Source organism: Hyperolius riggenbachi, chromosome 1 (assembly GCF_040937935.1).
Source record: "Hyperolius riggenbachi isolate aHypRig1 chromosome 1, aHypRig1.pri, whole genome shotgun sequence".
NCBI lineage: Eukaryota > Metazoa > Chordata > Amphibia > Anura > Hyperoliidae > Hyperolius > Hyperolius riggenbachi.
Window position 1 is genome coordinate 353887351 of NC_090646.1, and position 26410 is coordinate 353913760.

Sequence of the window (26410 nt, forward strand, 5' to 3'; positions counted from 1 at the left end):
CCAGAATTGTTTACTTACTGTATAATACGGGGGTTGGAAAATGACGGAGCAGTGCTTTTCAGCGCTGCTAGCTTTGGGCGCAGCCAGCGCCGCCATAGACTGTAATGGGAATCAGTCTATAGCGGCGCTCAGTGAGGAAGGTCGGCTCCGTCAGAAGACGGAGCCGAAGTTGCTTAAAAAACACAATAATTCGGCCTCCAGCAATCGCTGGAAGTCGAATTATTTCATTCCCTCACTATCCAGTGGTTTATCGTCCCCCCGGAGATGCTGACCCTTTCCTACAGGAATTCCCAGAACTTTTGGCCATGCTGGCTCTGTCTTATCCGAGATGGATCATCCTTGGTGACTTCAACATCCGGGCTGATAACACTCAATCACAAGATGCAAATGAACTAATAAATCTCATGGGTGGACTAGGCTTTACACAAGTTGTAAAATCAGCTACCCACAGAGGAGGGCATACGCTAGACTTACTGTTCCACCTCGGAATGGACATTAGTAACATAACAGTAACCCCAGTGGTGTGGTCAGACCATCACATAATACAGTTTACTATTGAACATCACCCTATCAAGCAGCTCCCTAAAGAAACAATCAAAACCCGTCCCCTGAGTAAATTAACACCGGAGAGGATAACTGCCAACCTGGATTTTACAAATCTGCTCCACAGTCAAATGGACCCAAACTCTCTAGTAACCCAGTACAACAACACGATATATGAAACACTTGACAGTATTGCCCCATGGCGCACCAAATCAGCAACCAAAAAGCAGAAAGCTAATTGGTTTGACAAAACCATCATGGATCTAAAAAAGAAAGGGCGCAGACTAGAAAGACAGTGGCGTAAATCAGGGACTGGGGAGCACAAATCTAGCCTAGTTCAACACCTCAGACAATACCAACAAGCAATAACCAAGAAAAAAATCAGACTTTATCTCGCACAAAATATCTACAGCCAACAACAGAGCTGCTCAACTCTTCCACACAGTGGAATCACTCTGCAATCCTTCCTGCCTAAAAGCCCCAACCACATACTCCAGGGAAAGGTGTGAAGAATTCTCTGCCTTCTTCACAAACAAGGTGTCTACCATCCGTGCCAGCATTACACCAACAACATCAATTGACCACTGGACGTTGCATATGCCTACTACCGTACCACCATGGCAAGTCTTTGACACTCTGAGTATAGAAGATTTTGGAATTCTCATTCAAAGTCTCCGCCCCACTACCTGCGACCTGGATCCTGGCCCAACTGGATCCTTAATGCAGTGCCCAGCGCTGTTCAGGCCAGCACTTCATTAAATCACTCAGTGCTCCTTGCAAAGTGGACTTTTCCCAGAAGAACTAAAGAAAGCAATCATAAAACCCCTCCTGAAGAAACCATCACTAGATCCTGATTCTGTAACCAACTACAGACCTGTGGCGAACTTACCATTCCTATCAAAAGTTATCGAGAAAGCAGTCGCCAACCAGCTAGAAGCCAGGCTTACAGATAACAACATCTTTGATACTTTTCAGTCAGGATTCAGGAAAAGGCACAGCACTGAAACAGCATTAGTCCGAGTAATGAATGATCTACTTACTGCAAGGGACAAGGGTGATTGCTCAATTCTGATTCTTCTTGACTTGTCAGCAGCATTTGATACTGTGGACCATGAAATACTAATCCAGCGACTGAAGAATTACTGTGGCCTAAGGGGTACTGTTCTTAGCTGGTTTCAGACCTTCCTATCTGGCAGGACACAGCAAGTATGTCTCGGCACACACTACTCTAATCCAGTGCCACTTGCCTATGGAGTTCCACAGGGTTCTGTACTATCACCATTACTCTTTGCAGTCTACATGCTCCCACTGGGCAAAATAATCCAGAACTATGGTTTAGGATACCATTGTTATGCAGATGACACACAACTGTATCTGTCCTTCAAGCCTGGCACCCAAGACCCATCAGCATCCATAAATGCGTGTCTAGTGGATTTACAAAATTGGATGAACACCAGCTGGCTGAGGCTGAACTCTGACAAAACAGAGGTGTTGGTGGTAGGTGGTCCACACATGATGGATAAAGTTCAAAACGCTCACCACCTCAAACTAGCAATTGGGGGAGATACTGTACAGTATAAAGACTCTGTGCGAAACCTTGGGGTGATCCTGGATGGAAATCTAAAACTCAGACAGCAGGTATCAGCTGTCGTCAAGTCTTCCTTCTTCCATCTAAGAAATATAGCGAAAATAAAACACCTTATCCCAGCTGAAGACCTACCTGCCCTGGTTCACGCATTTGTATCCTCCCGTCTAGACTACTGCAACGCCCTGTTAATCGGATCTACAGATAAGGTTCTGCGCCCCTTACAGCTAGTACAGAATGCTGCAGCCAGACTCCTAGCCAATGCCCCCCGCAGCTCACACATCACCCCAGTACTGCAAACTCTTCACTGGTTGCCAGTAAAATGGAGAATCAATTTTAAGATCTGCCTGCTGACATTCAAGGCTCTACACCACATGGGACCCAAATACATAGCGGATCTATTGGAACTTTATGCCCCTCCACGCACCCTCCGCTCTGCCAACAAGATGAAGCTGGTTATTCCCAGGATACACTTAACATTTGGTGCTCGGGCCTTTTCCTATGCAGCCCCTACTCTATGGAACTCACTTCCACAATCAGTACGAGAGGCTCCTTCTCTGGACAGCTTTAAAAAAAGGCTAAAAACTCACCTCTTTTCCCTAGCCTTTGAGACTGCATAATGCAGGGTCACAGCGCTTTGAGTCCCCAGGGAGAAAAGCGCTATATAAATATTATTGTTATTGTTGTTGTTGTCATCCATGTCGGCCTAGAGGGGGAATAGTAATTAAAAAACGCCCCGGACTTGTGCAGAAGCAGGACCAGCCATTTAACAGCTGGATCCTGCGCCCAAGTCTACCAGCGCCGTATTCAAATGTACGCGGAAAATGAATATGAAATTCTGGCGTTTGCCTGCCCACAAATCAGTAGGAACATTTTGGCAACCAGCCCCATTGACAATGCGCAGAGAAACATTCAAAACATAAAAACCAGCTGTCATTTTTAAGTCTCATTAGCTACCCAAGTCATATCAAAATGAGTAAATGGAAAGCCTGTGCAGTCAAAGCAGAGCATCTAAATTTCCAGAGCCAACTGCTTAACAGCATACATTACCAAATCACCTTTGTGAAACGGATGGTTAAGGTCCATACGCAATTGCAATAACCGTTGTTCAAAATGACAGATGATTACTTCAAATAGTCTTTCTCCACACATACTGAACAGCTATTTGCCGATAAGCATCTTCTGCACTATGGAGAGGGGAAGGGGGGGGGGGGGGATTGGGACTACAATGGTAATAAGCTGCCAATGCCTGCTAAGGGAATACAACATGAGCAATAGGGCATGGTTTTCAAGAATGTTAGATCACTAATGAACTGAATGTTTCAGGCAACCTCAGCTGCAAGTGTGTGCAGGCCTTAATCCAATTCCTCAATGTTTGTACACCACCTTTTGCTATTGCAAAGTGTGTCTGTCTGTCTGTCTGCGTGCGCGTGCAAATACCTTTTTGATCACACACTTAACTTTTGCAAAAGCTTAACATCTGTCTTCATATTGGCCAGCATCTCCCCTCAGAACCCTCAATCCTAAATATGTGAAATATGCCTGTAATGCTATGTACTAAGAATGCATTCGTTTATGGTCTACAGAGGCAAACACTTCTATGAACCTGAAGCACTGCAGTTAAATCATTACCAAGCTGCCTGTAACCACTCATTTTCATGACTGTAAATGCAGTGCCACAAAACATGAAAAACTGAGCAGGAGATACTTACTTCATACTCCTGGGTGAGTTCCTGTTGTCCGGGCCATTGTCAGAAAAAAAGTTATAAGACATCAGAGTAGTAATTAGAAGGTTGTTTCAGCTCCTCCTTGAACACAGCCCATAGAGTCTATGCCAGTGACTAAGGAGAGGGGGTCTCAACGTACTATTTTATATGAAGTTAGGTTATTTTTTCATGCACCTTGTTTATCTATAAAAATGCTCACACTTTCTTTGCTGCTTAGCCTTTCGCCTGCTTTCCAGTATAACTCCCTGCTGCGCTTTCCTGTCTTGTCTTCCTTACTTTCATGAAGTTGCACCCCTCTCTCCAGCGTTTCTTTTCTTTCTTTACACCAGTAAGAAGGAAGCTCTGCACTCTTTCCTCAGCCCCCCTCCCTCCTGTCTTACTTCCTCCCCGTGACGTCACGGCCACAAAGTTTCGTCCCACACTCGCAAAGGCGTCTCCGCCAGCTCTAACCTCGAGTCCTCCAATATAATCGAAAGGAGGAAAAGATCGTCGCTCTCGCCATAGAGGTCATCCACCGAGCAGCAGTAAACCGCTGGGGTAGAGCGTCTGCTGCTCGCTGAGTTTCCGGATTTGCGTTGGAGGCGTCAGTTGGCGGGAGGGGTAGGAAGGATGGCAGAGGTTGGGTGAGTCTGAGCCGAGCTTGGGATTGGGCTCCTGAAAATTGCACGCAAGTTTGAAATACACCTAAAGTGTGAGGGATGTGGAGGCTGTCATATTTATTTTCTTTTAAACAATACCGGTTACCAGGCTGTCCTGCTGATCTCTTTGGCCGCAGTAGTGTTTGAATCACACCAGAAACAAGCATGCAGCTAATCCAGTCAGTCTTCAGTGAGAAACTCCTGATCTGTATGCTTGTTTGGGGTCTATGGCTAAAAGTATTAGAGGCGGTGGATCAGCACGACAGCCAGGTTTTTGAAAGGAAATAAACTTGGCAACATCCATATCCCTCTTGGTTCAGGTTTGTTTTAATCCAGTTTTTCTGGAAGAAGACATTTCTGACATCTTAAAGGACAACTGAACTGAAAATATGGAGGCTGCCATATTTATTTTCTTTTAAACAATACAAGTTGCCTGGTAGACCTGGTTAACTATTTGGCTGCAGCAGTGTCTGAATTGCACGCCAGAAACAAGCCTGCAGTTAATCTTGTCAGATCTGACAAGAATGTCAAACACCTGATCTGCTGCATGCTTGTTCAGGGGTTATGGCTAAAAGTATTAGAGCCAGAGAATCAACAGGATAGCCAGGCAACTGGTAAATACATATGGCATCCTCCATATCCATCTAGCTTCAGTTGTCATTTAAACATACATGCTGATTCTCTGCCTAAAGTGTACCTGAGGGTAAAACTTTTTAGTCTTGTTATGTTGAGAGGCAAAGATTATTTTCTGGATTTTTACTGATTTCTGTGTTCCTACTGGGCAATCTTATTTCTTATTTTGAATATATAAAGAGAAAGGTGTTTTGTTTTGTTTTTATTTGATTTTAGTTTATTTTTTTTCTGTATAAACTGAAATAAGTGGAAGAATCATTTACTTTGCATAGGTGTGGAAGGCTACCTAACCGCTTAGAACGTTTGGGGAAAAGGGCAGGTTCAGACAGACCTCTGTATAGCATTGCGTTTCAAAATGTTCAACCGCTTATGTTCAAAAGTGTGTTTGTGATGGTTTGGACTACTTTTTGAAAGCATTTTGTTCGCAAATACTTCTAAAAGTTTTTTTGTTTTTTTTTGTTTGTTTTTTTTGTTTTTGTTTTTTTTTATAGTCCTAATAGCACAAAGTCCTTGTTTCTGGAAGCATATAGAGGTAGGGTGTATCTGTGGTTTAAAAGTTGTCTGGTGTTAGCAGGGCTGTGGAGTCGGTACAAAAATCTTCCAACTCCTCAGTTTATGAAACGCCGACTCCTTAGTCTAATACTTAACAGGGCTGTGGATTTTCTACAAAAATCATCCGACTCCTCAGTTTATGAAATCAACGACTCCTGGTGCCCAAAATTGCCCCGACTCCACAGCCCTGGGTGTTAGTAGTGAGCTCAACAGCCTGTTCAAGAACCTCCTGTAGCCATTATGTTGTTCTTATGGAGCAGGTACTAACAATTCAGCAGTTCTTAGTCCTTATTATGGACAGAGCCCATTTTTTTTTCTAGCTTTTCAAAGAGGCATGTTGAATTATGCATTTACCATAACATGGGTTTCAGGAGTTTTGTGACGGCAGTACTTTGCCTTATGAAATAGTGCCAGTAGACTAGCAACATAACATTTATATTGTGCTTTTCTCCTGGCGGACTCAAAGCCCTTCAGGGCTGCAGCCACTTAGGATGTGCTCCACGGGCATCCAGGATAATTAGGGCGCCTTGGCCAAAGACTCCTTGCTGTTTTACGAAATTCAAACTCTGGTCAAAGGCTCAAACCCTACATCAGAGGCAATAGCCTTAACCAGTATGCTATCCAGCTGACCCTGATAGATTCTGAATACAATTCTGACAAATGGCGTTATCAGTAAAGATGACTATTCTTTTCTAGAATACAGTCTCCAGAAATAGAAATCAACAAAAGTACAGTTTTAAAACTTTTATTCCACTCACCCAAAAATGTATTTTACCTGAAAATGGTGAAATAGCTTCTGTATGCATTTTGGGACTCAGTATGCATTCTGGGTTTTTTGCCCAATCTATATCTCGGCGGCACTAAAGTCAAAAGAGTTTCCAGCGTCAGTCAGGGCACAACCATTTCAGATGACCTGAGCTGGTAGGCCAATACCATCTCGACCCAGAAGGTGGCCCAGCAAAGACTCTTCTTCCTCTGCCAACTCAAGAAATTTGGCATGGCACAGGAACTCTACTCCGCAACCATCAATTCTGTCCTCTGTTCATCCATTCTGGTCTGGTATTCTGGCTCCTCCACTAGCTACATATACAAAATCCAGAGGGTCATCAGATCAGCGGAAACTGTGGTTGGAAAACCCCTTCCCCCATTAGACCTTATTTAAAATGCCAGACTGCAGGCCAGTGCAATGATTGCCAACGACCCCTCACATCCAGGACATTGTTGCTTCAGACGGCTCCCATTAGGCTGGAGGTTCCGGGCCATCCCCACCAGGATTTTAAGAAGGAACGCTTTATTCTCTGTCATTACAATTTTTTTGTTTTTGCGCTATCACACTGTAACTGTTTTAAAGAGAGACTGAAGCGGACAAAAATTGCTATTTTTACCTCCTAGTCTGTTTCAGTACTCTCATTAGATCCCCACCGCAAAACGAGCGCTTCGAACCCCTCAAATCCCGGGGGGGGGGGGGGGGGGGAATCCGGCCGGCGCTTCCTGAAAGAGGCAGAGCTTTCAGCTGCAGCTCTGCCTCTACTGATGTCAATCGCTGCGGATCGCAGCCTCACCCAGCCCCTCTCACTCTTCCTTCACAGAGAGGGGTGGGGAGAGGCGGAGATCCGCACGGCGATTGACGTCAGGAGAGGCAGAGCTACAGCAGAAAGCTCTGCCTCTCAGGGCAGCACATTCCACGACCAAGATGGTTGTGGATGTTTACCCTTGGATTTAGGGGTCTAAAGCGCTTGTTTTGCAGCGGGAATGCGGCGGCGGTTTACACTGCTGTTGCCAAAACCAATTCAGCATCAAATTCGAGCCTCATTGCTGGCAAACGATTTTGAGTCGCACGTACATGAAATACAGGTGCCTGGGAGGAAAAAGGGCGCAGAGGATTGCCGCTAGTAGAATATTGCTAAAATTAGTGGTATTCTGCTGAATTGCGATAGTAAAATATCGGTAAATTTAACAGGTATTGTACTAGAACTAAACCTACTCTTACAAAGAATCCTTCCTCTACCGATTCCTAACCCTAATACCCCGCCCCCCCAACGCAAAGCCGCAATATGCAGCTAAGACAATAAATTTGGGTGCCAGGAAGCGCCCTATTAGCGGCAAGTTTCCACATTCAGAGGCACCCGATAGAATTGCGGTCACTGGGGGTTTGCGGAAAATGCAAATTGTAGCATTGCATAGTGGCCACCTCCCAAGCTGACTGCAGCTTCTGCCAACATTTGTAATTTCTGACGGGGGTAATGCTCACGCCGCAATACATAACGGAAGTAGTACAGGAGGTGCAAGAACAGCTCTGTATTCGCCGGCATGCATCGCAGCGTGCGCACCTCCCCGCCAGGAATTACAAACACTGGCAGAGGCTTGTGAAGATAGTGCATGTTATACAGGTGGCGGGCCAGAGGAGCAGCACCTGGTAAGTGCTCCCCCAACCATCACACACCATTATGAGCCTCCTTTATGGGGAGTTTTTCTTTTTTTCTTTTTTTTCTTTTTTTTTTTTTTGAAAAACACTGGCCAGGTCACTTGAAGACATGTACAACAGTGCAGTGGTTTTAGGAGAGTGTTTCTGAAGGCAACTTTCACACATACTGTGTCGTATAGCATCATGCTATGATCCCCCTGTCGCAGTGGCAATTAGTCTCAGTGAGACTGGTCACACTACTCATGGAGCAATGCGATGCAACGTAACATAAGTGCTTGCGACGGCACCCTGGTGATGCAAACTCTGCAGTGTACTGCTGCACGATAAGGGTGGTACCGTGCAGCAGGCATTTGCATGGGAGTCTGTAGCACCTCAACAATCCTATAAGGGCCCGTTTCCACTAGAGCGAATCTGCATGCGTTTTCTGCATGCAAAGTCGCATAACCAATACAAGTGGATGGGACTGTTTCTTAGCGTTTTTCTGTGCAGAAAAAATCTGCACGGCAGAGCCATCAGAATTCACACACCGCAATTGGGGAGGAGGTTTCTATGCATATTACCCTGTCGGAGCACTCTGCCTCAGTGTAATATGAACAGGCCAGTAGTGTGGTACAATCGTCCTGCCCCGGGCTATCCTCCGCAGAGCGATTGCAATGTAAGTGAAACTAGCTTTTAAGTTAGTTGGTGGCATGTTTTGACCAGCTTCTGGTATGCTGTAAGTGGACACACCACCATTTTCTCTCTTAGGTCTGATAGTCGACAAAGTTGTTAAGCTAAATAAAACCATAAATGATTTTGTCCATTTTCCCACCTGATCGGTTGGCATCTTGATAGAGACTGTAGAATGCTTCAATATGGGAAGGGCCGATATAGTAAGAAATAATGTTTTGTGTTTACGTAATCATGTATGACAGGTGTACTTAAAGCCTTTGGTTTTGTTTTGTTTTTTCCCCAGGTCTGGCTCACACAACAGTTCAGAAGGGAGCAGTGGTGATGCAGCCTTAAGGAAAAAGAAAGGTTAGATTCTCTTGCAAATTGTTACTTAAAGGACAACTGTAGTGAGAGTGATATGGAGGCTGCAATATTTATTTCCTTTTAAGCAATACTAGTTGCCTGGCTGTCCTGCTGATCCTCTGCCCCTAATACTATTAGCCATAGACCCTCATGCAGCAGAATGGAGGGGCTGACTGTAGGAAAAAGTCGCCCTGTGTAATACAATGGAACTATGGAAAGATGGATATCATTTTAAAGCTCTCTTTCACCTCTTTCTGACGACACATAAATTGCCGTCCTACGCCTTTTAGTTTTCTCTATTTTTGCGATCGAAATCGCGGCCGCTGCAATTTCGATCGCGAAAATAGCAAAAACTAAAAGGCGTAGGGTGGCGGTTTATATATCATTGGAAAGAGGAGAAAGAGAGCTTTAAAATGATATGCATCTTTCCATAGTTTCTGCACTACTCGGAGTCCCTTTTAAAGAGGAACTGTTGTGAAAATCTGAAATTTAAAACGCATACAAATAAGTAAATTTCTCCCAGAGTAAAATGAGCCATAAATTACTTTTCTCCTATGTTGCTGTCACTTACAGTAGGTAGTAGAAATCTGACATTGCCGACAGGTTTTGGGCTAGTCCATCTCTCCATAGGGGATTCTCAGCATGGCCTATTATTTATAAAGACATTCCCTTAAAATGATTAATACAAAGATGCTGGCCAGCCTCCCCGCTCGCTGCACACTATTTTGGCAGATGGACAGAGCAACTGCCATTCACCGAGTGCTTTTAAAAATAAAGAAAACCCTGAGAACCCTCCTATGAGGAGATGGGCTAGTCCAAAATCTGTCGGTAATGTCAGATTTCTACTAACTGTAAGTGACAGCAACATAGGAGAAAAGTAATTTATGATTCATCTTACTCTGGGAGAAATGTACTTATTTGTATGTGTTTTAAGATTTTCGCGACAGTTCCTCTTTAAGGCCTTTTTTCCACGGGCTGTTGAACTGTGTGCTCTGGAAGCAGTGTGCAGTTGTGAGAGTTTGAGAGCCATTTCACTGCTTATCAACTGCCCGTGGAAAAAAGGCCTAAGGGTTGTCATTATAATTATGGAGCAGTTGTGAAGCAGGAAAAGATTTGAGTTGTGAAGTAAAATCTCAGTTGCATAACAGAGTTCCCCATATTGAAAGGATTGCTTGTTCTCAGGTGGCAATAACAGATCTGTTGAAACACATTTTCCAGCATGACTGAATATATCTGTTTGACTAACCTGATTTGTTGGTTCGTCCCACACACAATTCAGCATTATAGAGGATTGTCCCTGCTGGGACTTTTGTGATTCACCTGGCTTTAAAGGAAAACTTAAGTGAACTATAAAAAATGAGATTTACTCACCTGGGGCTTCCCTCAGCCCCCAGCAGCCGATCGGTGCCCTCGCAGCCCCGCTCTGATGCTCCAGGACCCGCCGGCGAATACTTCCGGTTTGGCCGTCACCGGCCGACAGGCATGGGAACGCGAGTGATTCTTCGATCAGCTGCTGGGGGCTGAGGGAAGCCCCAGGTGAGTAAATCTCATTTTTTATAGTTCACTTAAGTTTTCCTTTAAAATGGATCAGCCTTGTGGTGATAAAATTGACTTTTTTTTTGTAAATAATGGTCAGTTGGTGACATTATAGTTTGTACCACTGTCCAGAGAGTGATTAGACCTAAATGTACAAGATTCAAACTAGAGTTAAACATTTTTAACCTCCTCAGCGGTTTGCCCGACACTGTCGGGCATACCGCTTGCTGGCCCCAGGAGTCCCCCAAGCATAATTATGGCGATCAAATGGCTGTAAACCCTGTAGCTAGCACTAGGCTAGCTAGTACATGTGTTCAGCTCCCCCCGATTGCTGCCAATCCCCCCGTTAATACATTACCCCCTCCCCCCTGATCCAGCAATCGCGCAGCCTCCGTGCACAGCTTCGGTCTCTCTATGGGGAGGATCGGGTTTACTCATGACATCGGTGACGTCATGTGCGATCCTCCCCATAGTGAAGACCGGAGCTGTCCGGGGAGGCTGCGCCGATCAGTGGATCCAGGCTGGGTAATGTATGAACGGGGGAGCGGCAGGGATTGGGGGGTGCTTGGCACTTCTACTAGCTATAGTTATAGCACCCCAATAATGCGCTCGTATATATTGTAAGATAAATTCAATCTATTAAGGGTGAGCTCCACCCCACCAAGCATCAACCACAGTCCAATCCTCAATAAATTCAACGATTGTGGCCGTTAGGAGCGCTATTCCTGGATGTGTGCACCATCAATCAAAGTTCAAATTCAAATGGAAACAGCGCTTTAAGATGCTTGTACTTCACACGGCAAAAGATAAGTATATGATACGCAGACCCCCCCCCCCCCCCCTTCAGGGGGAGACTCACCAGATCCTGCGGCCACCTGGGCCCGTAATCGCCTTCGGGGTATTGGCCACCCCGCAGCCTCACTGGCAATCCGCTTTCTGCTGCTCTGGATCGGTTTTCAGATAGATTTCACATCAGAAAGCCTGCATGTGTAACATTTCTTGAAGTTCTTCTAAGCTGTGGCAATTAAATAGATTGTTTAGAAAGACCCTTTCTAAACAATCTATTTAATTGCTACAGCTTAGAAGAACTTCAAGAAATGTTACACATGCAGGCTTTCTGATGTGAAATCTATCTGAAAACCGATCCAGAGCAGCAGAAAGCAGATTGCCAGTGAGGCTGCGGGGTGGCCAATACCCCGAAGGCGATTACGGGCCCAGGTGGCCGCAGGATCTGGTGAGTCTCCCCCTGAAGGGGGGGCTGCGTATCATATACTTTTGCCGTGTGAAGTACACGCATCTTAGAGCGCTGTTTCCATTTAAATTTGAACTTCTACTAACTAGCGGGTTTACAGCCATTCGATCGCCATAATTAAATTTTTAGCACAAACTGGCAAAACCTCCTGAGCGGCGTAACGCTCAGGAGGTTAAAAGGTTCTGAGCTACTTTTTCCCAAAATATGAGAACCTAAGGGAGGTTCGGAAATGGTGTGGGCGGAAGAGTGATGGGCCTTACACAACTTTGGGGGGGGGCCTCCCTACTCGCCCAAAGTGATGTATGTGCCCCTCCATCTTCTCCAGGCAGACCCGCAGCTGCAGCAGTTTGAAGTGCCTGCGGTGGGACACACAATATAACCATTAAAAATCTATCAAACCGCAGCGCTACACTGTTCCATGCAGTGCAACGCTATTGGCTGTCGATCTACCACTGCCACGTATGATCAACCAAATATTTCCATCTGGTCTGTTTTTTTTTTTTTTTTTAATGTGTCAAAGATCTATTGAATTTTACGCCCAATACGACCTAAAGACATGTTGATTTCTGGCAGATTCCACCACAGCAGGGGTTTCTAAACTTTTTATACCAATGACCATATCGCTGTTCCTGAGAGTGTTAAGGGGCCAAACTAGCAAAATGACACCGAATTTTTGCTGATTGCTGTTGGGTATACTATGCCTAGGACATTTTGTCAAATAAAACATTTCCATGGCAAATAACCTATATACAGTGTGCAGTTAGCACAGTGGCAGCTGCTAATCAGTGGCTGTTACTGCTACTGGCCCCTGCATGCAGCACCACAGCTAACAAACGTAGAGCGCTTTGGGGGCCACCAGAAATCACTACTCGGCAGGCCGCATTTGGCCCCTGGACCAGACTTTAGACATGCCTGCATTAGCGTGATCAAATCTAGTGGGGGTTAATCAATGCATGGATGGACCTGCTTTAGAGACCCAGCAAACGTTCCCAGCATATAAATATTTGGCTAGTTTATTGCTTTAAGAAAGAAGAAAAAATGAGGGACACTCAATTAATTTGCCATGAGATCACATATTCTTGTATTAGCGTATTGTTTCTCTGGGTCAGTGCTTTGCTTTTTAGCTTCCCAAAGCCATATAGGGGGCTGTTTGTTTTCTAGCAAGCCAGGAAGTATTTTCAGCTACAAAGGATGGCAGGAAAGCAATCTATCTTGGCTGTTTTATTATGACTGCATCTGACTTCTGACTCAACACACATAAGGAAGTTAAATATTCGGTAGATTATGCAATGCTGCCACCTTGTGGATGACAAAGTACTGAGCTTACACATAAGATGTAAGGAAAATACTGTACAGTAAAGCAAACCTGAACTGAAAATTTGTAATGAGTAGGATGTAGGCGCTCAATGTGCGTTCTATTTTAGTATTTTTAAATACAAATTAAAAATTATATAATAAAAAGATAGGTAATTGATTACCTCTCCAGAAGATATAGACACCAGTTCAACTGGAAAAAAGTTTCTATTCAAAAAGCAATCTGTCAACGCGTTTCACGGGTCATGGCCTGCTTCCTCAGGTCAATACAAAATGCTTGATGGCATAGGGGCCTCCATCCTACCCAATACCAGTCAGACCTCCTTTGGAGATAATAGCTTTGCAGTTTTTCTTGAAAGTCTATTGTACTACAGGAGAATGACCATCCAGTATCCAGCAGGGACGGTTAATTCCCTGCAGGCCTATTTGGTGGTTGCAGGAACTGTAACCCACATTTGTGAGTATATATTTATGAGTCTATCCTCCCTATACCTAACGATACTGCACCATTGGCTCCCAGTCTCTCCCTACTTCTTGCCTCACCAAAGAAAAAAACCCTATAGCTAAACTGAAAATAAACTTGAGATAATTGAATGTGTAGTACTAATGGTATGTAATAAAACCCTAACTGTCCCTGCATCCTCCTCCTGTCCCTGTGTCCCATGTGTTTTGGCTACTGCACATGTGTAGCCGTTGGGCCAGGTGGTGCGGGTGCGTGCAGCGGTGAGAGACACCTAGATCCTGTTTTTAAACGGGCTTAGTGTCACGGAAGAGCTGTGAGACCAGAAATCACAATCGGTTTCCTGAACCGTTTGTCATTGCGTTTCCAGATCAAGATTTCATGTCTAGGGGGTCTTTTGGAAATCTAGCTTTCATAGCTGCTAGAGGAAGTCTTGTCTGTGACTGTCCCAAGGTTTTGTTTAATTAGCCAGGAACAAATGATTTCCTGTCACATGCAGATCACAGGTAAGTGTGAGCCTGCCAGTTGGAAAGGATACCATTTGGTGAGCCCCAGCAAAGTGAGCTTCCCACACAGCAAAGGGTCAGACTCACCGGAGCCATGTAGACAGCTTAGAAATACATGGAGTTTGATTTTTATCCGGTTTAAAGGACTTACGAGCCCAAAACCGGAAAAAAATGCGTTTACCTGTATCAATTTGTAACGCACGGAGGACGCCATCCGCGGCCTCCGTGCAGCTCCGCCGGGTCCCCGCTGCATTCGCTCCCCCCGGCCGGACCCCGACCCCACAGCCCGGGTCGGGCGCTCCTTCCTCCTCAAATATGGCCGCCGGAGGAGGCCGCGGCTGCGCAGTCCGCACCGACGCGAGTGCGGCTGCGCAGCTCTGGGGCCTCCCTCTCCGATCCACGCTACATGTGATCTCTACGTAGCGTGGATCGGAGAGGGAGGCCCCAGAGCTGCGCAGCCGCACTCGCGTCGGTGCGGACTGCGCAGCCGCGGCCTCCTCCGGCGGCCATATTTGAGGAGGAAGGAGCGCCCGACCCGGGCTGTGGGGTCGGGGTCCGGCCGGGGGGAGCGAATGCAGCGGGGACCCGGCGGAGCTGCACGGAGGCCGCGGATGGCGTCCTCCGTGCGTTACAAATTGATACAGGTAAACACATTTTTTTCCGGTTTTGGGCTCGTAAGTCCTTTTAAGGAACACCGTTCATATGAGAGGTATGGAAGTTATCTCATTCTGCTGGTCCAGATCCGGTGAGTATTTTAATATTAAATTGAGGCCACTGACATACCCAGAACCCGAGGTATTCCGCTACGTCGTAACCAGGCATGCGAAAGCGTGATGTCATATGAACTGTCCTATTCTGAGGAATATGAATCCGTGACTGTTGTGTGTGCCGGAGGCATAGCCGAGATATGGAAAATGTCATATTTGGTGGGCACCAGAAACCCACCCAGGAGGGTAACCGCACCCTGTCAAGCCCCTGGGCTTAACCTGAGACCCCACCCAAAATTGTGGATTATTCAAAAGTGTTTGCCAAGGCCTCCTCCTTCATTCCTCCAATTCCATCTTCATGGGAGCCTGCTGCTGCTTTGAGGAAGAGTAGCAGCAATCTTGTCTGAACTTTGGCTCCTGAACTGAAACAAAGAACTGCACGTGTTTTCCCAGAAAGTATTTCACCTGACCTTAAGTATACGTATTTTCTTCCACTTTTATTTTCATACTGCGCTGTCTCTATAATTGTTCTGATATTCTGTATATATTAATTATATTGCATTTATAATAAACGCTAATGTCATTTATTTGTTTAGCTACACCTATTTTTCAGCAACACAAACTGAACCCTAGCTTCTGAAGAGTCGCTACTATTGTTGATAGCTAGATAAAATAGTGTGTTTAACCTTTTTATTTGCAGGTATTAGTCTCAGTATAGTTAGGACTCCTACCCTTCTATAGGAGTGGAGGCAGTTATACCCTGAAATAGTGTGTAGTTTGTATTACCGTAACTCACAAGCTCCCTTCTAGTCAATCTGCTGCCAAAATCCCAGCGGTTTCTGTGCACCGATTGCGACCACATATTGCATGGTCTGTGTGCTGAAACCGATTGGAAGGCATTGTGCGGTCCGGCCACTAGGGGGCTTGTGACACTTAGGTCTACTAGTGGTAAATAAAACAGAAATTGGGCTTCGTTTTCAGATTAAAATGAGGTAAAAATCAAATTTCATCTACAGTCTAAAGCAGAGGTGCCCACACTTTTGGCTTGTGAGCTACTTTGAAAAATGAGCAAGTCAATGATCTACATATTTAAAATTTTAGGAGCACACTTGTATATATGGAATAAAAAAATGTAGTGGGGTCGGGATCTACCAAGAAGTCCTTCGCGATCTACCGGTAGATTGCGATATACCTAATGGGCGCTCCTGGTGTAAAGCTTTAAACACAGCATAAAACTAATGGCAAAAAATATATATAAATGGTTGCCAAGTTACTGGAAGGGTTAATGCTCAAACTTTGTCGTTCAGCTGATAAGACTGGACTTAAGTTGCTTGGGGTCCTGCAGATCTTTCATGCATCAGTAGTGTCTGAATCGCACATCAGAAACTAGCATGCGGCAAATCCAACATCTGATCTGCAAACATCCATATCCTAATGCTAAAAAAGGATCCACATAGAAAGTGTGCCCCTTTAGGAGTTAAAGGACACCCTAATGTAGAAGGCTATATTAGGGTGTCCGTTAACTCCTAAAGGGGCACACTTTCTATGTTGGGTGGTTGGGTGGTGTGGTCCTGTTTTTTGGTTTTGTTTTTTTTTCATACTGATACATTTTGGAAAAGTCAGGCATATGACTCCAGAGATGCCTTTCAGAAAACACGCAGTTGCCAAGGGAGTAGATGTTGTTGTTTTCCAGATTAGAGCCTGGTCCAACTCTTCCCTCTGCTGTTGAGAGATAAACCATGGCCAGCACATCAGGTACAGCTAGGCAGAATGTTATCTCCCTTCCCAGTTCCTTCCTGCTCTGTGTGTAATAATGCACATAACCCTTCCCTGGTCCTCCCTGGTGTTTTATAAACGCTAAATGTACATTGTATTTGCTCTGCCTGCAATATAAACTATTTACCCTTCTAAAAGACAGTGGGAACAGTTAAATCCTCTATTAGGGTGCCCATAAACCATACAATCCTGATTGTACAGATTCACCAAACCTATGTTGTATTAGTGCCAACAGATTGAAAATACTTTGAAAAGATTTTTCATAAGCTGTATGCTATACAAAAGAGATACGATTAACCCATTCAGGTTCCGTCGTTTTCACATGAGAAATGTTCACCTCCCATTTATTAGCCTATAACTTTATCACAATGAACTGATCTATATCTTGTTTTTTCCACCACCAATTAGGCTTTCTTTGGGGGGTACATTTTGCTAAGAGCCACTTTACTGTAAATGCATTTTAACAGGAAGAATAAGAAAAAATGGAAAAATTCATTATTTCTCAGTTTTCAGCCATTATAGTTTTAAAATAATACATGCCTCCATAATTAAAACTCACGTATTGTATTTGCCCATATGTCCCGGTTATTACACCGTTAAAATTATGTCCCTATCACAATGTATGGCGACAATATTTTATTTGGAAATAAAGGTGCATTTTTTCCGTTTTGCATCTATCACTATTTACAAGTTTAAAATAAAAAAAAAATATAGAAATATTTCATCTTACATTGATATTTAAAAAGTTTAGACCCTTAGGTAAATATTTACATGTTTTTTTTTATTATTGTAATTTTTTTTGTTTTTTTTTTTTATAGTAAACATTTTATTCGGGTAGTTTTGGGAAGGTGGGAGGTAAACAATAGGTTTGTAATGTAAATGTGTGTTGACTTTCATTTTTTTTTATTTTCAGTTGTAGTATTACTTTTTAGCCACAAGATGGCGGCCATGAGTTTGTTTACATGACGTCACTCTAAGCGTAACACGCTTAGAGTGACGCATCGGGGAGGGAACAGACAGAAAAGGCACAGCTTTCGAGAGAAGCTGTCGCTTTTTCAGCGGGGGAGAGGAATCAGTGATCGGGCACCGTAGCCCGATTCACTGATTGCCTGGCTAACGAACCGCGGGCTGGGAGCGCGCATGGTTCCTGGACGTAGTTTTTACGTCCAGGAAACAAAATAGGTTAAGCAACCAAGATAGCATGGCCAGCATGAAGCCCAGTACACACACCTAATTTTGTCTGTCCCATGATTGTTTTTTTTTTTTTTTTTTTTTTTTTTTTTTTTTTTTTTTTTTTTTTTTTTTTTATACCACTTCCATGTAGTATGAGAGCTTACCTTCACTGTCTTTCTGTTCATAGTATTCCAATTCTGTTGGCCTCGTACTGCATGGAGGTGGAAAAATATGAGACTCTGCTGTTCGGAAGCTGTAGTAGTGGCCAGAGTTTTTTACTTAGTAGCCAATGAAAGAAGTGGGAAGGATCAGATGATCTTTGCACGTAAGCAAAATGACTGTCTGCCACCTTCCCTACTCCCTCACATGGTTGGAAGTGGTTGAAGTACTCTGTCCCTGGCACTGAAAGACTGTTTTAGAAGCCCATCAGGCTAGGTTATAGATGAATAATTCAAAAAAGTTGGTGTATTGCAAATTAAAGTATGTGCAACATAATATACATTATAAGGGGAAAAAATACAAGAGCCTCAAATAGGACTTCATAAAGATTCTTCTTTGTTTTTATGTAGACCATTCAAACTGGTTCTGATAGGTCTTTTGTTGTTGTTTCCTTCAAATGTTAGCAGCACCAAAGGTGGTTAAATCCCGCTACATGCAGTTTGAGAAGCAGAAGATTGCAAAGGTAAGAATTCATAAACCCTTATGTGAAGATGAACTGTAATGACATGTAGTAGAATGCTGAGCTTTAGGCCTAAGCTGTTAATTAAATGGAAAATTTTGCTCAGTGCTTTCACTTTGATTAACCTCTGACTAGACAGGGATGGTCAATGAGATGCAAATACTTCTGGATTGCTATTCTCTTTACACATACATCAAGGCTTAAAAAATAAAGCATGTTTTGCGTTTGGAGAAATATTGAAACAAAGCAGCATGAAACATTTTACAGGATTTACGTTATCCTGGCACTGACCTTGCATTTGGAAAAAGTGATTGATGTGACATAGCCCTTTGTGTATAAAATCTGATAACTTCTGTCAAGGTGAATAAACATACTTGCAGAATGTAGTCATTCCATATACCATCATATTGTATCCTGAAAACTGTCAGCTACATTAAGGACTGGAGATGGTCTGTTACATGATAATCATTTGAAATTGGATCATTTTATTGCCGTAAACTATTTTAATTTGGTCCAATTTCAACCTACAAAAATGTGTGTAAAATGTACAAAATTTGCATCAACTCTCTGAAGTGAGCAGGATAGGAGGCTGCCATATTTATTTCCTTTTAAGCAATACTACAAACAAACACAGTACATTTATATTGCGCTTTTCTCCTGGCAGACTCAAAGCGCCAGAGCTGCAGCCACTAGGACGCGCTCTATAGGCAGTAGCAGTGTTAGGGAGGCTTGCCCAAGGTCTCCTACTAAATAGGCGCTGGCTTACTGAACTGGAAGAGCCCAGATTGGAACCCAGGTCTCCTGTGTCAGAGGCAGAGCCCATAACCAGTACGCTTTCCAGCTACTAGTTGCCTGGCAGCCCTGCTGATCCTCTGCCTCCAATACTTTCAGCCATAGACCCTAAACAGGACTGGACCAGAAATGTACAGATTTATGTGTGAACACATCTATAGACACACATACAAAACTGATGGCAACTGTCAAAAACTGTCAGGACTGGGCATCTTTTTATGTGTGAACCAAGCCAAAGAAAAGCCACAAGGGCAAAAAGTGCCTCCAGTGAGAAAAAGGAACACAGCCTAGTTCTGTGCAGGCTTGGGATTGTATACACCTTTAATTCATCATGTCACCTCATTTCAAATACCCTTTAACCTCCTTAGCGGTAACCCCATGCTGGACACTGGGTAAGCCGCCTCGGAGGATATCTCAGCCCCTGGTGGGGCGATTTAAATTCTGTAAAGTGCTGTACGCCGCGCAGCTAGCAGTTTGCTAGCCACACGTACAGCTTGATCGGCGCCGCAGCACGGCGACCGGCCGCACGCAGAGGCGGAAGAGGGCCCCCCGCCAGAGCCCTGCGCAGCCCAGACCAATCACTCCCGGGCAGCGCAAAGGGCTGGATCGGGAGCGCCTGACGTCAGGACGTCGGCTGACGTCCATGACGTCATTCCGATTGTCGCCATGGCAACAGAAGCCAAACAGATCGCGTTCTATACGCAATCTCCTGTTTGCTGTTGTTGCCGGCGGCGATCAGACTAGTGGGACACATGCACCTTCTAGTGGTGTTTCATGTAGCTACCACTCGGGTAGCTACATGAAACAAAAAAAAAAATTACAAAAAAAGTGTAATGCAGCCTCCCTGGCGAAAAAATTGAACCACCAATGAGGTTAAAGGACTACTAAAGTGAGAGGGACATGGAGGCTGTCATATTTATTTCCTTTAAAGAGGAGCTGTTAGGTATAAGGTCTCAGAGAAAATAAACACATATATCAGTAGCTAAAGATTGGCTGTACTTACATTACATATGCATTTCACTGTCCACGTTTGTACTTCACATAATTTTTATATAGTATTTGCAGAGAATGATGCTCCTGACAGCTCATGGCAGGTTCCATGTTTGTCTGTCTCCTATGAAGCCAAATGTGTCGTCATGTCCTGCCTGCTTCCTGATGATTCCACTCTCACAAACGCTGGTAATGAATAACACTACTGTGCAGTGAATATTAATTAGCCATGTGGCTAGGAACAATAGCGGACTCCTGCAGTGTACTCTGCCCGAGATTTATTAGTGCTGTGAGCTAGACTGTTACATGCTGTTGAAACTTGAGCCTTACTAGCAGCCAGGGGAGGGCCCCAGAATGCTTTGCAGTATCTGTTATTCGGCTTGCGTCCTCCTTAGGAGCCTGGGAATACGGAGCCTTGCTGTCAGCAAACATCTAAAGTAAGAGAGATTTTTAACTGCAGTATTGCCTTTTTGGCTTCCTTCTAAACTGTTTAACACAGGAGAATAGAGGTTTAAATTAGCTTTTGCAGCCTGACAGTTACTCTTTGAGGGCTGGAACCCACAGGAGCGCTTTTGGCAGCGTTTTGGCAGCACTGCGATACGCTAGCAGTTTGCCAAAACGCTGGGCTAATGTTAATGGATGGGGCAACTTCCACAGGAGCGTTTGCGTTTCTCAGAAACGCAATCGCAGGACGTGCAGCATTTTGGGAGCGTTAGCGCTTCAATGTAAAGTATTGAACCGCTGGCGGAAACGCTCAGCAAAACCTAAACTGAGCGGTTTTGCTAGCGTTTTGCGGTTCAGCACACTGTAACAAAATGAAAAATAATTCACAGGACCAATCAGGATAAAAACGCAAAACGCTAGGCACCCGCTGGGGAAAAAAATACAATGTTGCAAAACACGACCAAAAACACGCATGAATCCGCTTGCAAACCGCTCAGACAAAACGCTAGCGGTTGCGTTTTGCGTTTGCGGTTTTCAGTGGGTTCCAGGCCTTAAGCAATACCAGTTACCTGACCATCCTGCTGATCCTCTGCCTCTAATACTTTCAGCCATAAACCCTGAACAAGCATATGCAGATCAGGTGTTTCTGACATTGACAGATCTGACAAGAATATCTGCATGATTGTTTCTGGTGTGATTCAGACACTGCTGCAGCCAAATAGATCAGCAGGGCAGCAAGGCAACTGATATTGTTTAAAAATAAATTGGCAGCCTCCATTTCCTTCTCACTACAATTGACCTTTAAAGGGGCACTATGGCGAAAAATTTAAAATATGTGCAAACTTATACAAATAAAAAGCATGTTTCTTCCAGAGTAAAAAGAGCCATAAATGTCTTTTCTCCGATGTTGCTGTCACTTACAGTAGGTAGTAGAAATCTGACAGAAGCGACAGGTTTTGGACTAGTCCATCTCTTTATGTGGGATTCTCAGGGATTGCTCTATTTTTAAAAGCACTTAGTGAATGGCAGTTGCTCTGTCCAGCTGCCAAAAAACTGTGTAGGGAGCAGAGAAGCTGGCCAGCATCATTGTTTAAATCCTTTTTAGGTAATATCTTTATAAAGAATAAAAGCCTTGCTGAGAATCCCCTATGAAAAGATGGGCTAGTCCAAAACCTGTCGCTTCTGTCAGATTTCTACTACCTGCTGTGACAGCAACATAGGAGAAAAGTAATTTATGGCTCATTTTACTCTGGAAAAAACGTACTTCTTATTTGTCTAGGTTTGCACATATTTTCCAATTTAAACATTTTTCGCCATAGTGTCCCTTTAATGACCAGAATCTCATTGTCTTAATCTGCTAAGGAGTTGCGCGTGAGTTCTGATTTTCTCCTATTTTTCTAGTTCTTTAGCTGAGGGTATAGTTGGGGATCTCAACAATATGGCTATTGTCCATCTTGCTGCTGTAAAATGAAAGGTCACCAATTTCTTAATTTATTCATTCAGTTGTTCACTCTATGAAGTATCAACGGTTTTTGTGTTTGTTTTTTTTTTTTGTTTTTTTTTTGTTTGTTTTTTTATATATAGATCAAGTTTCAGTTTAATTAGATCTTATTTATTTCCAATATTGATCCAACAACTCCAGCTTATATGGACCTATTTCTCTACCTCACTATTTGCTTATGAATTCCTTTGGGCGCATGTGTTGTTTGAACCTTCATAATTCACATACACGCTGAGAAGTGATTCTTGAACATGTGTACATTTTGACAACTTGTCCTAGAGAATAAAGTGCACTGCACATGTCCCTCTGAGTTGCTACAACTCGAAGGGGAGAAAGTAATCCATGTGGGCCCACAGTTAGTGCGGGAGCCAGGTGAGCTGTTTTTTGGCTTCAGCCTGCGCCAAAATGGCCTGCACTGATAATGGATGGACTCCTATAGCCTGTTCCCTCCTACATGAGTATAGCCATTTCTTTATTTCTGTGGCATCCCACCTCTAATAGCATGTATAACCATAGCCTGAAGTTGTTCCTTCAACCCCCATGTCAAGGGTTTCTAACACTGCAGAGTGTCACACAGAAGGACAGTGAACAGTTTATAGCTACATGTTCTGAACAGTTCCAGCCATCACTTCCATTTCCCATCACCCGATGGCTTAAAGGCGATGTCCTATGTCTATCACTCTCTCATATCATTCTCAATGTCATGGGGGCTATCATGCATCAACCACACAATGAAGCAGGTTAATACTTTTTCACACAGGAATGGTAAAAGGTGCTTAGGCAAGAGGTGAGCTGAAGCTAAAGGTTTGGTGAGGAAGACCTAATGTATAGTTAAATAATGTATAGTTGAGGTAGAATTGCTTTAACATACCAGAATACAAGGTGCTTGGACCAGTATAAAGCCAATGAAGAAATCCAGAAGGTCCGCTCACTCAGTAAAGAACAAAGCGTTGTTTATGCAATGACTTAACGTGTACCAGAGCTGACGATCATCAATTTTATTTTTTTTTGTTTGTTTTTTTATACATACCTGGGGCTTCCTCCAGCCCCATCCACACCGATCGTTCCCACGCCGCCGTCTTCAGCCTTCTCCTCCTCCGGTATCTGGTCCCGTTACTTCAGCTAGTCTGGTCCAGTCTATGCAAGAGAAGTGCGCCCTCTACGTATCTCCAGCAGCTGCTGGAGAGATACTCAAAGAGCGCACTTCTCTTACATCAGTCTGGCCGCGGCTGACAGAAGTAATGGGACCATTTACCGGAGGAGGAGAAGGCTGAGGACAGCGGCGTGGGAGCGCTCTGTGGGAATGGGGCTGGAGGAAGCCTCCGGTATGTATAAAACTTTTGATGATCGTCAGCTCTGGTTTCCTTTAATCGATGTCCATTTACGAAACAAACAACCGTTTCAGGGCCACAGTGGGTCCGCTTTGTCAAAGTATCATACAATTTATAGTTGAGGCATGTCATCAGCCCAGAAAATGAGTCTGGGTGAGTTGAGCCTCTCCATAAGTAACCTACACTTTAAGGAATTAACTCATTCCATATCCAGAGTAAACAAAATTCACAAATTATGTTTATTTTCTGTTAATGTTTCTATAGTACACTTTTATTTATTTTTTCCTATTTATTAGAAACCAAATGTGGTCAGTTCAACGGTTTCTTCGGCAGGAAAAGCCCCAGAGAAAGGAGGATCTGGAACTCCAACACGCAAATCTGTAGCGCCACAGAAGTTAAAGGGCCCATCTGGTAAGAAGGCCTGGTACGAGATCTGCAGCCAACCTTTCCAGTTGGTCTTTCCAATCAATATCCTGATTGATCGATATTTGGATGGGGTGCCAAGCCAAATGTTTATATGTATATGATGCTTTTCCAATCCAATCTTTTGTACTCGGCAAGTTCTGTTGAGCTGTAACCTCTATCAATTGGTTGCACAAACACATGCTGTGTTATGTACAGGACTGCTTAATATATTCCACCTCATTTGATCATTTAACAATCAAGAAAGCAATCAATTCTGTCATTTCTGATTGGGCAGTAAAAAAATCCTCTCCCAGCCAATCCAATCATTTTGATTGTATCATTCAATAATGGGAAGTAAATATTGTGTGTGTACTGGTAATAAAGCTATGGCTACTCAACAGGTTAAAGGAACTCCGAGCAGTGCAGAAACTATGGAAAGATGCATATCATTTTAAAGCTCTCTTTCTCCTCTTTCCAATGATATATAATCCGCCGCCCCACGCCTTTTAGTTTTCGCTATTTTTGCGATTGAAATTGCCGCGGCCGTGATTTCAATCGCGAAAATAGAGAAATCTAAAAGGCGTAGGGCGACGATTTAGGGGTCGTCAGAAAGAGGAGAAAGAGAGCTTTAAAATGATATCCATCTTTCCATAGTTACATTGTATTACACAGGGCGACTTTTTCCTAAAGTCAGCAGCTCCATTCTGCTGAATGTAGCTGCTGACTTTGAGAAAAAGTCGCCCTGTGTAATACAATGTAACTATGGAAACATGGATATCATTTTAAAGCTCTCTTTCTCCTCTTTCTGGTGACACCTAAATCGTCGCCCTACGCCTTTTAGTTTTCTCCATTTCCGCGATTGAAATTGCGGCCGCGGCAATTTCAATAGCGAAAACTAAAAGGCGTAGGGCAACGGTTTATATATCATTGGAAAGAGGAGAAAGAGAGCTTTAAAATGATATGCATCTTTCCATAGTTTCTGCACTGCTCAGAGTCCCTTTAAAATGTGTCACACTAAACACCTTTTTTAGAAATAGTAGCAAATGGCATGATCACTGGCTCCATTTCCTTCCTTTTTTGGCAGCTGCATAGGCAATAGTAGCACTATTTTGGTGTAGCATTTTTCTTAGCCAGGGTGGCAGTGAGGTTGTGCCTGGGCAACTGACACAAAATTCTGTGCCCAGGTCACAGGCTTTTTAAGTACAGGGGACCAGCAGTATTGAGCGTTTCTTCACAGTTTTAGAAAAGGTACTATTAATGTTTCAATTGTTGAGTGCCAGGGACAATGACAGTACAAGATGAGAAAATGATCCTGTAATATGGATAAATACGCATACGCCTTTTATTAATAGTGAATTGCTAGTAGTGAAAGTGTTAAAGTGGACCTGAGCTCAAAACTTCCCTTTTGCACTAAAAGTTACGGAACAGTATAATAACCTTTAAAGAAAACAATTTTGTTACAGCTGATACAAATCCTGCAATACATTTGCAGTGTCTACTTGCTGCTTTCGTGGAAGCAGACCTATTGTTAACATCCTGTATTTACAAGTTAGCTGCTCTGCCGTAGCAGAGGAGGTTCCTGAGCTGATGCAACTGAAATCATATTACAAGTGCTGATTAGTCGCAGATGAAGAGGAATTAGACAGGCTCAACTCTCTAAATACAGGGTCCATTTCTCTGTTTTCCATCTGACCTATGCAAGGGTTCAGGTTCACTTTAAAACAATTGAAACATGTATGCCCCCAGTAGTAACACCCTGCAAATCGGACTCAAACTAAAATAAAAATAATTAGCAACATCTCACAACCTGAGAATGTAATATGTGTTATCAGCAAATTTGCTTGGATTATTAGCAAACCATGCATGGCTAAACTAGCCCACAAATGAAAGCAGACGTGAGCGCTCGTAACACTGAGAAATGTAAGAAAAAAGATTGCAATGTGCATTTACAAAGTGTCTAAAACAGATTAAGCAAAAAGTTCAATACCATTCCAAAAATGGGTGACAAAAGCCAGTCTAGTTCAATAAACTAACAGTGCATACAGCAAGGTTCCTTCAGATTATGCATTGTAAATGGCTATGCGTTTGCAATGCAAAGCACTGCATCTGTCCATTGTGGCGTTTACGCCATTCACTACAATGAATGGGTCAGCGCTGCATTTTAACAAAAAAAAAAATGCATAAGTGATATTGTCAGGCATGGTCTATGCACTTCTGATGTCCTTGCTTATTGTACTCTATAAGCATTGCTGAAATGTGCACATATGAAACCTCCGTAAGAGACCAAACTCTAACCTCATGTATAGCAGCACCTGACTGCTTTATTAGATGTATGCAGGTAAAATAAAGTGGTGGGAGATGGTTAAAGGGAGCCGGAAGGGAAAAAAAATAAAAAAAAACAGATCCTCACCTAAGGACAGGGAAGGC

General features: G+C 43.6%; 2 protein-coding genes across 10 annotated transcripts in view; one reads left to right on the forward strand and one right to left on the reverse strand.

Annotated features, from left to right (window-relative positions):
- The window catches only part of MYO9B (myosin IXB), a 199513-nt gene extending 195144 nt beyond the window's left edge, over positions 1-4369 (reverse strand). For 4 of the 9 annotated variants that reach the window (XM_068234143.1, XM_068234145.1, XM_068234141.1 and 1 more), the window contains exon 1: positions 3841-4279. The gene's annotated coding sequence lies outside the window, so the exon portion shown is untranslated. Of the gene's footprint in view, positions 1-3840; positions 4281-4305 lie in introns of those variants that run through there. The other 5 variants (XM_068234140.1, XM_068234137.1, XM_068234144.1 and 2 more) reach the window with 3 other exon arrangements.
- A 23-nt stretch (positions 4370-4392) lies between these two features.
- HAUS8 (HAUS augmin like complex subunit 8) overlaps positions 4393-26410 on the forward strand; it is a 40483-nt gene continuing 18465 nt past the window's right edge. The window contains exons 1-4 of the mRNA XM_068234155.1: positions 4393-4478; positions 9059-9120; positions 18465-18523; positions 23875-23989. Coding sequence (XP_068090256.1) covers positions 4465-4478; positions 9059-9120; positions 18465-18523; positions 23875-23989 — 250 coding nt within the window. The 5' untranslated portion in view covers positions 4393-4464. The remainder of the gene's footprint in view (positions 4479-9058; positions 9121-18464; positions 18524-23874; positions 23990-26410) is intronic.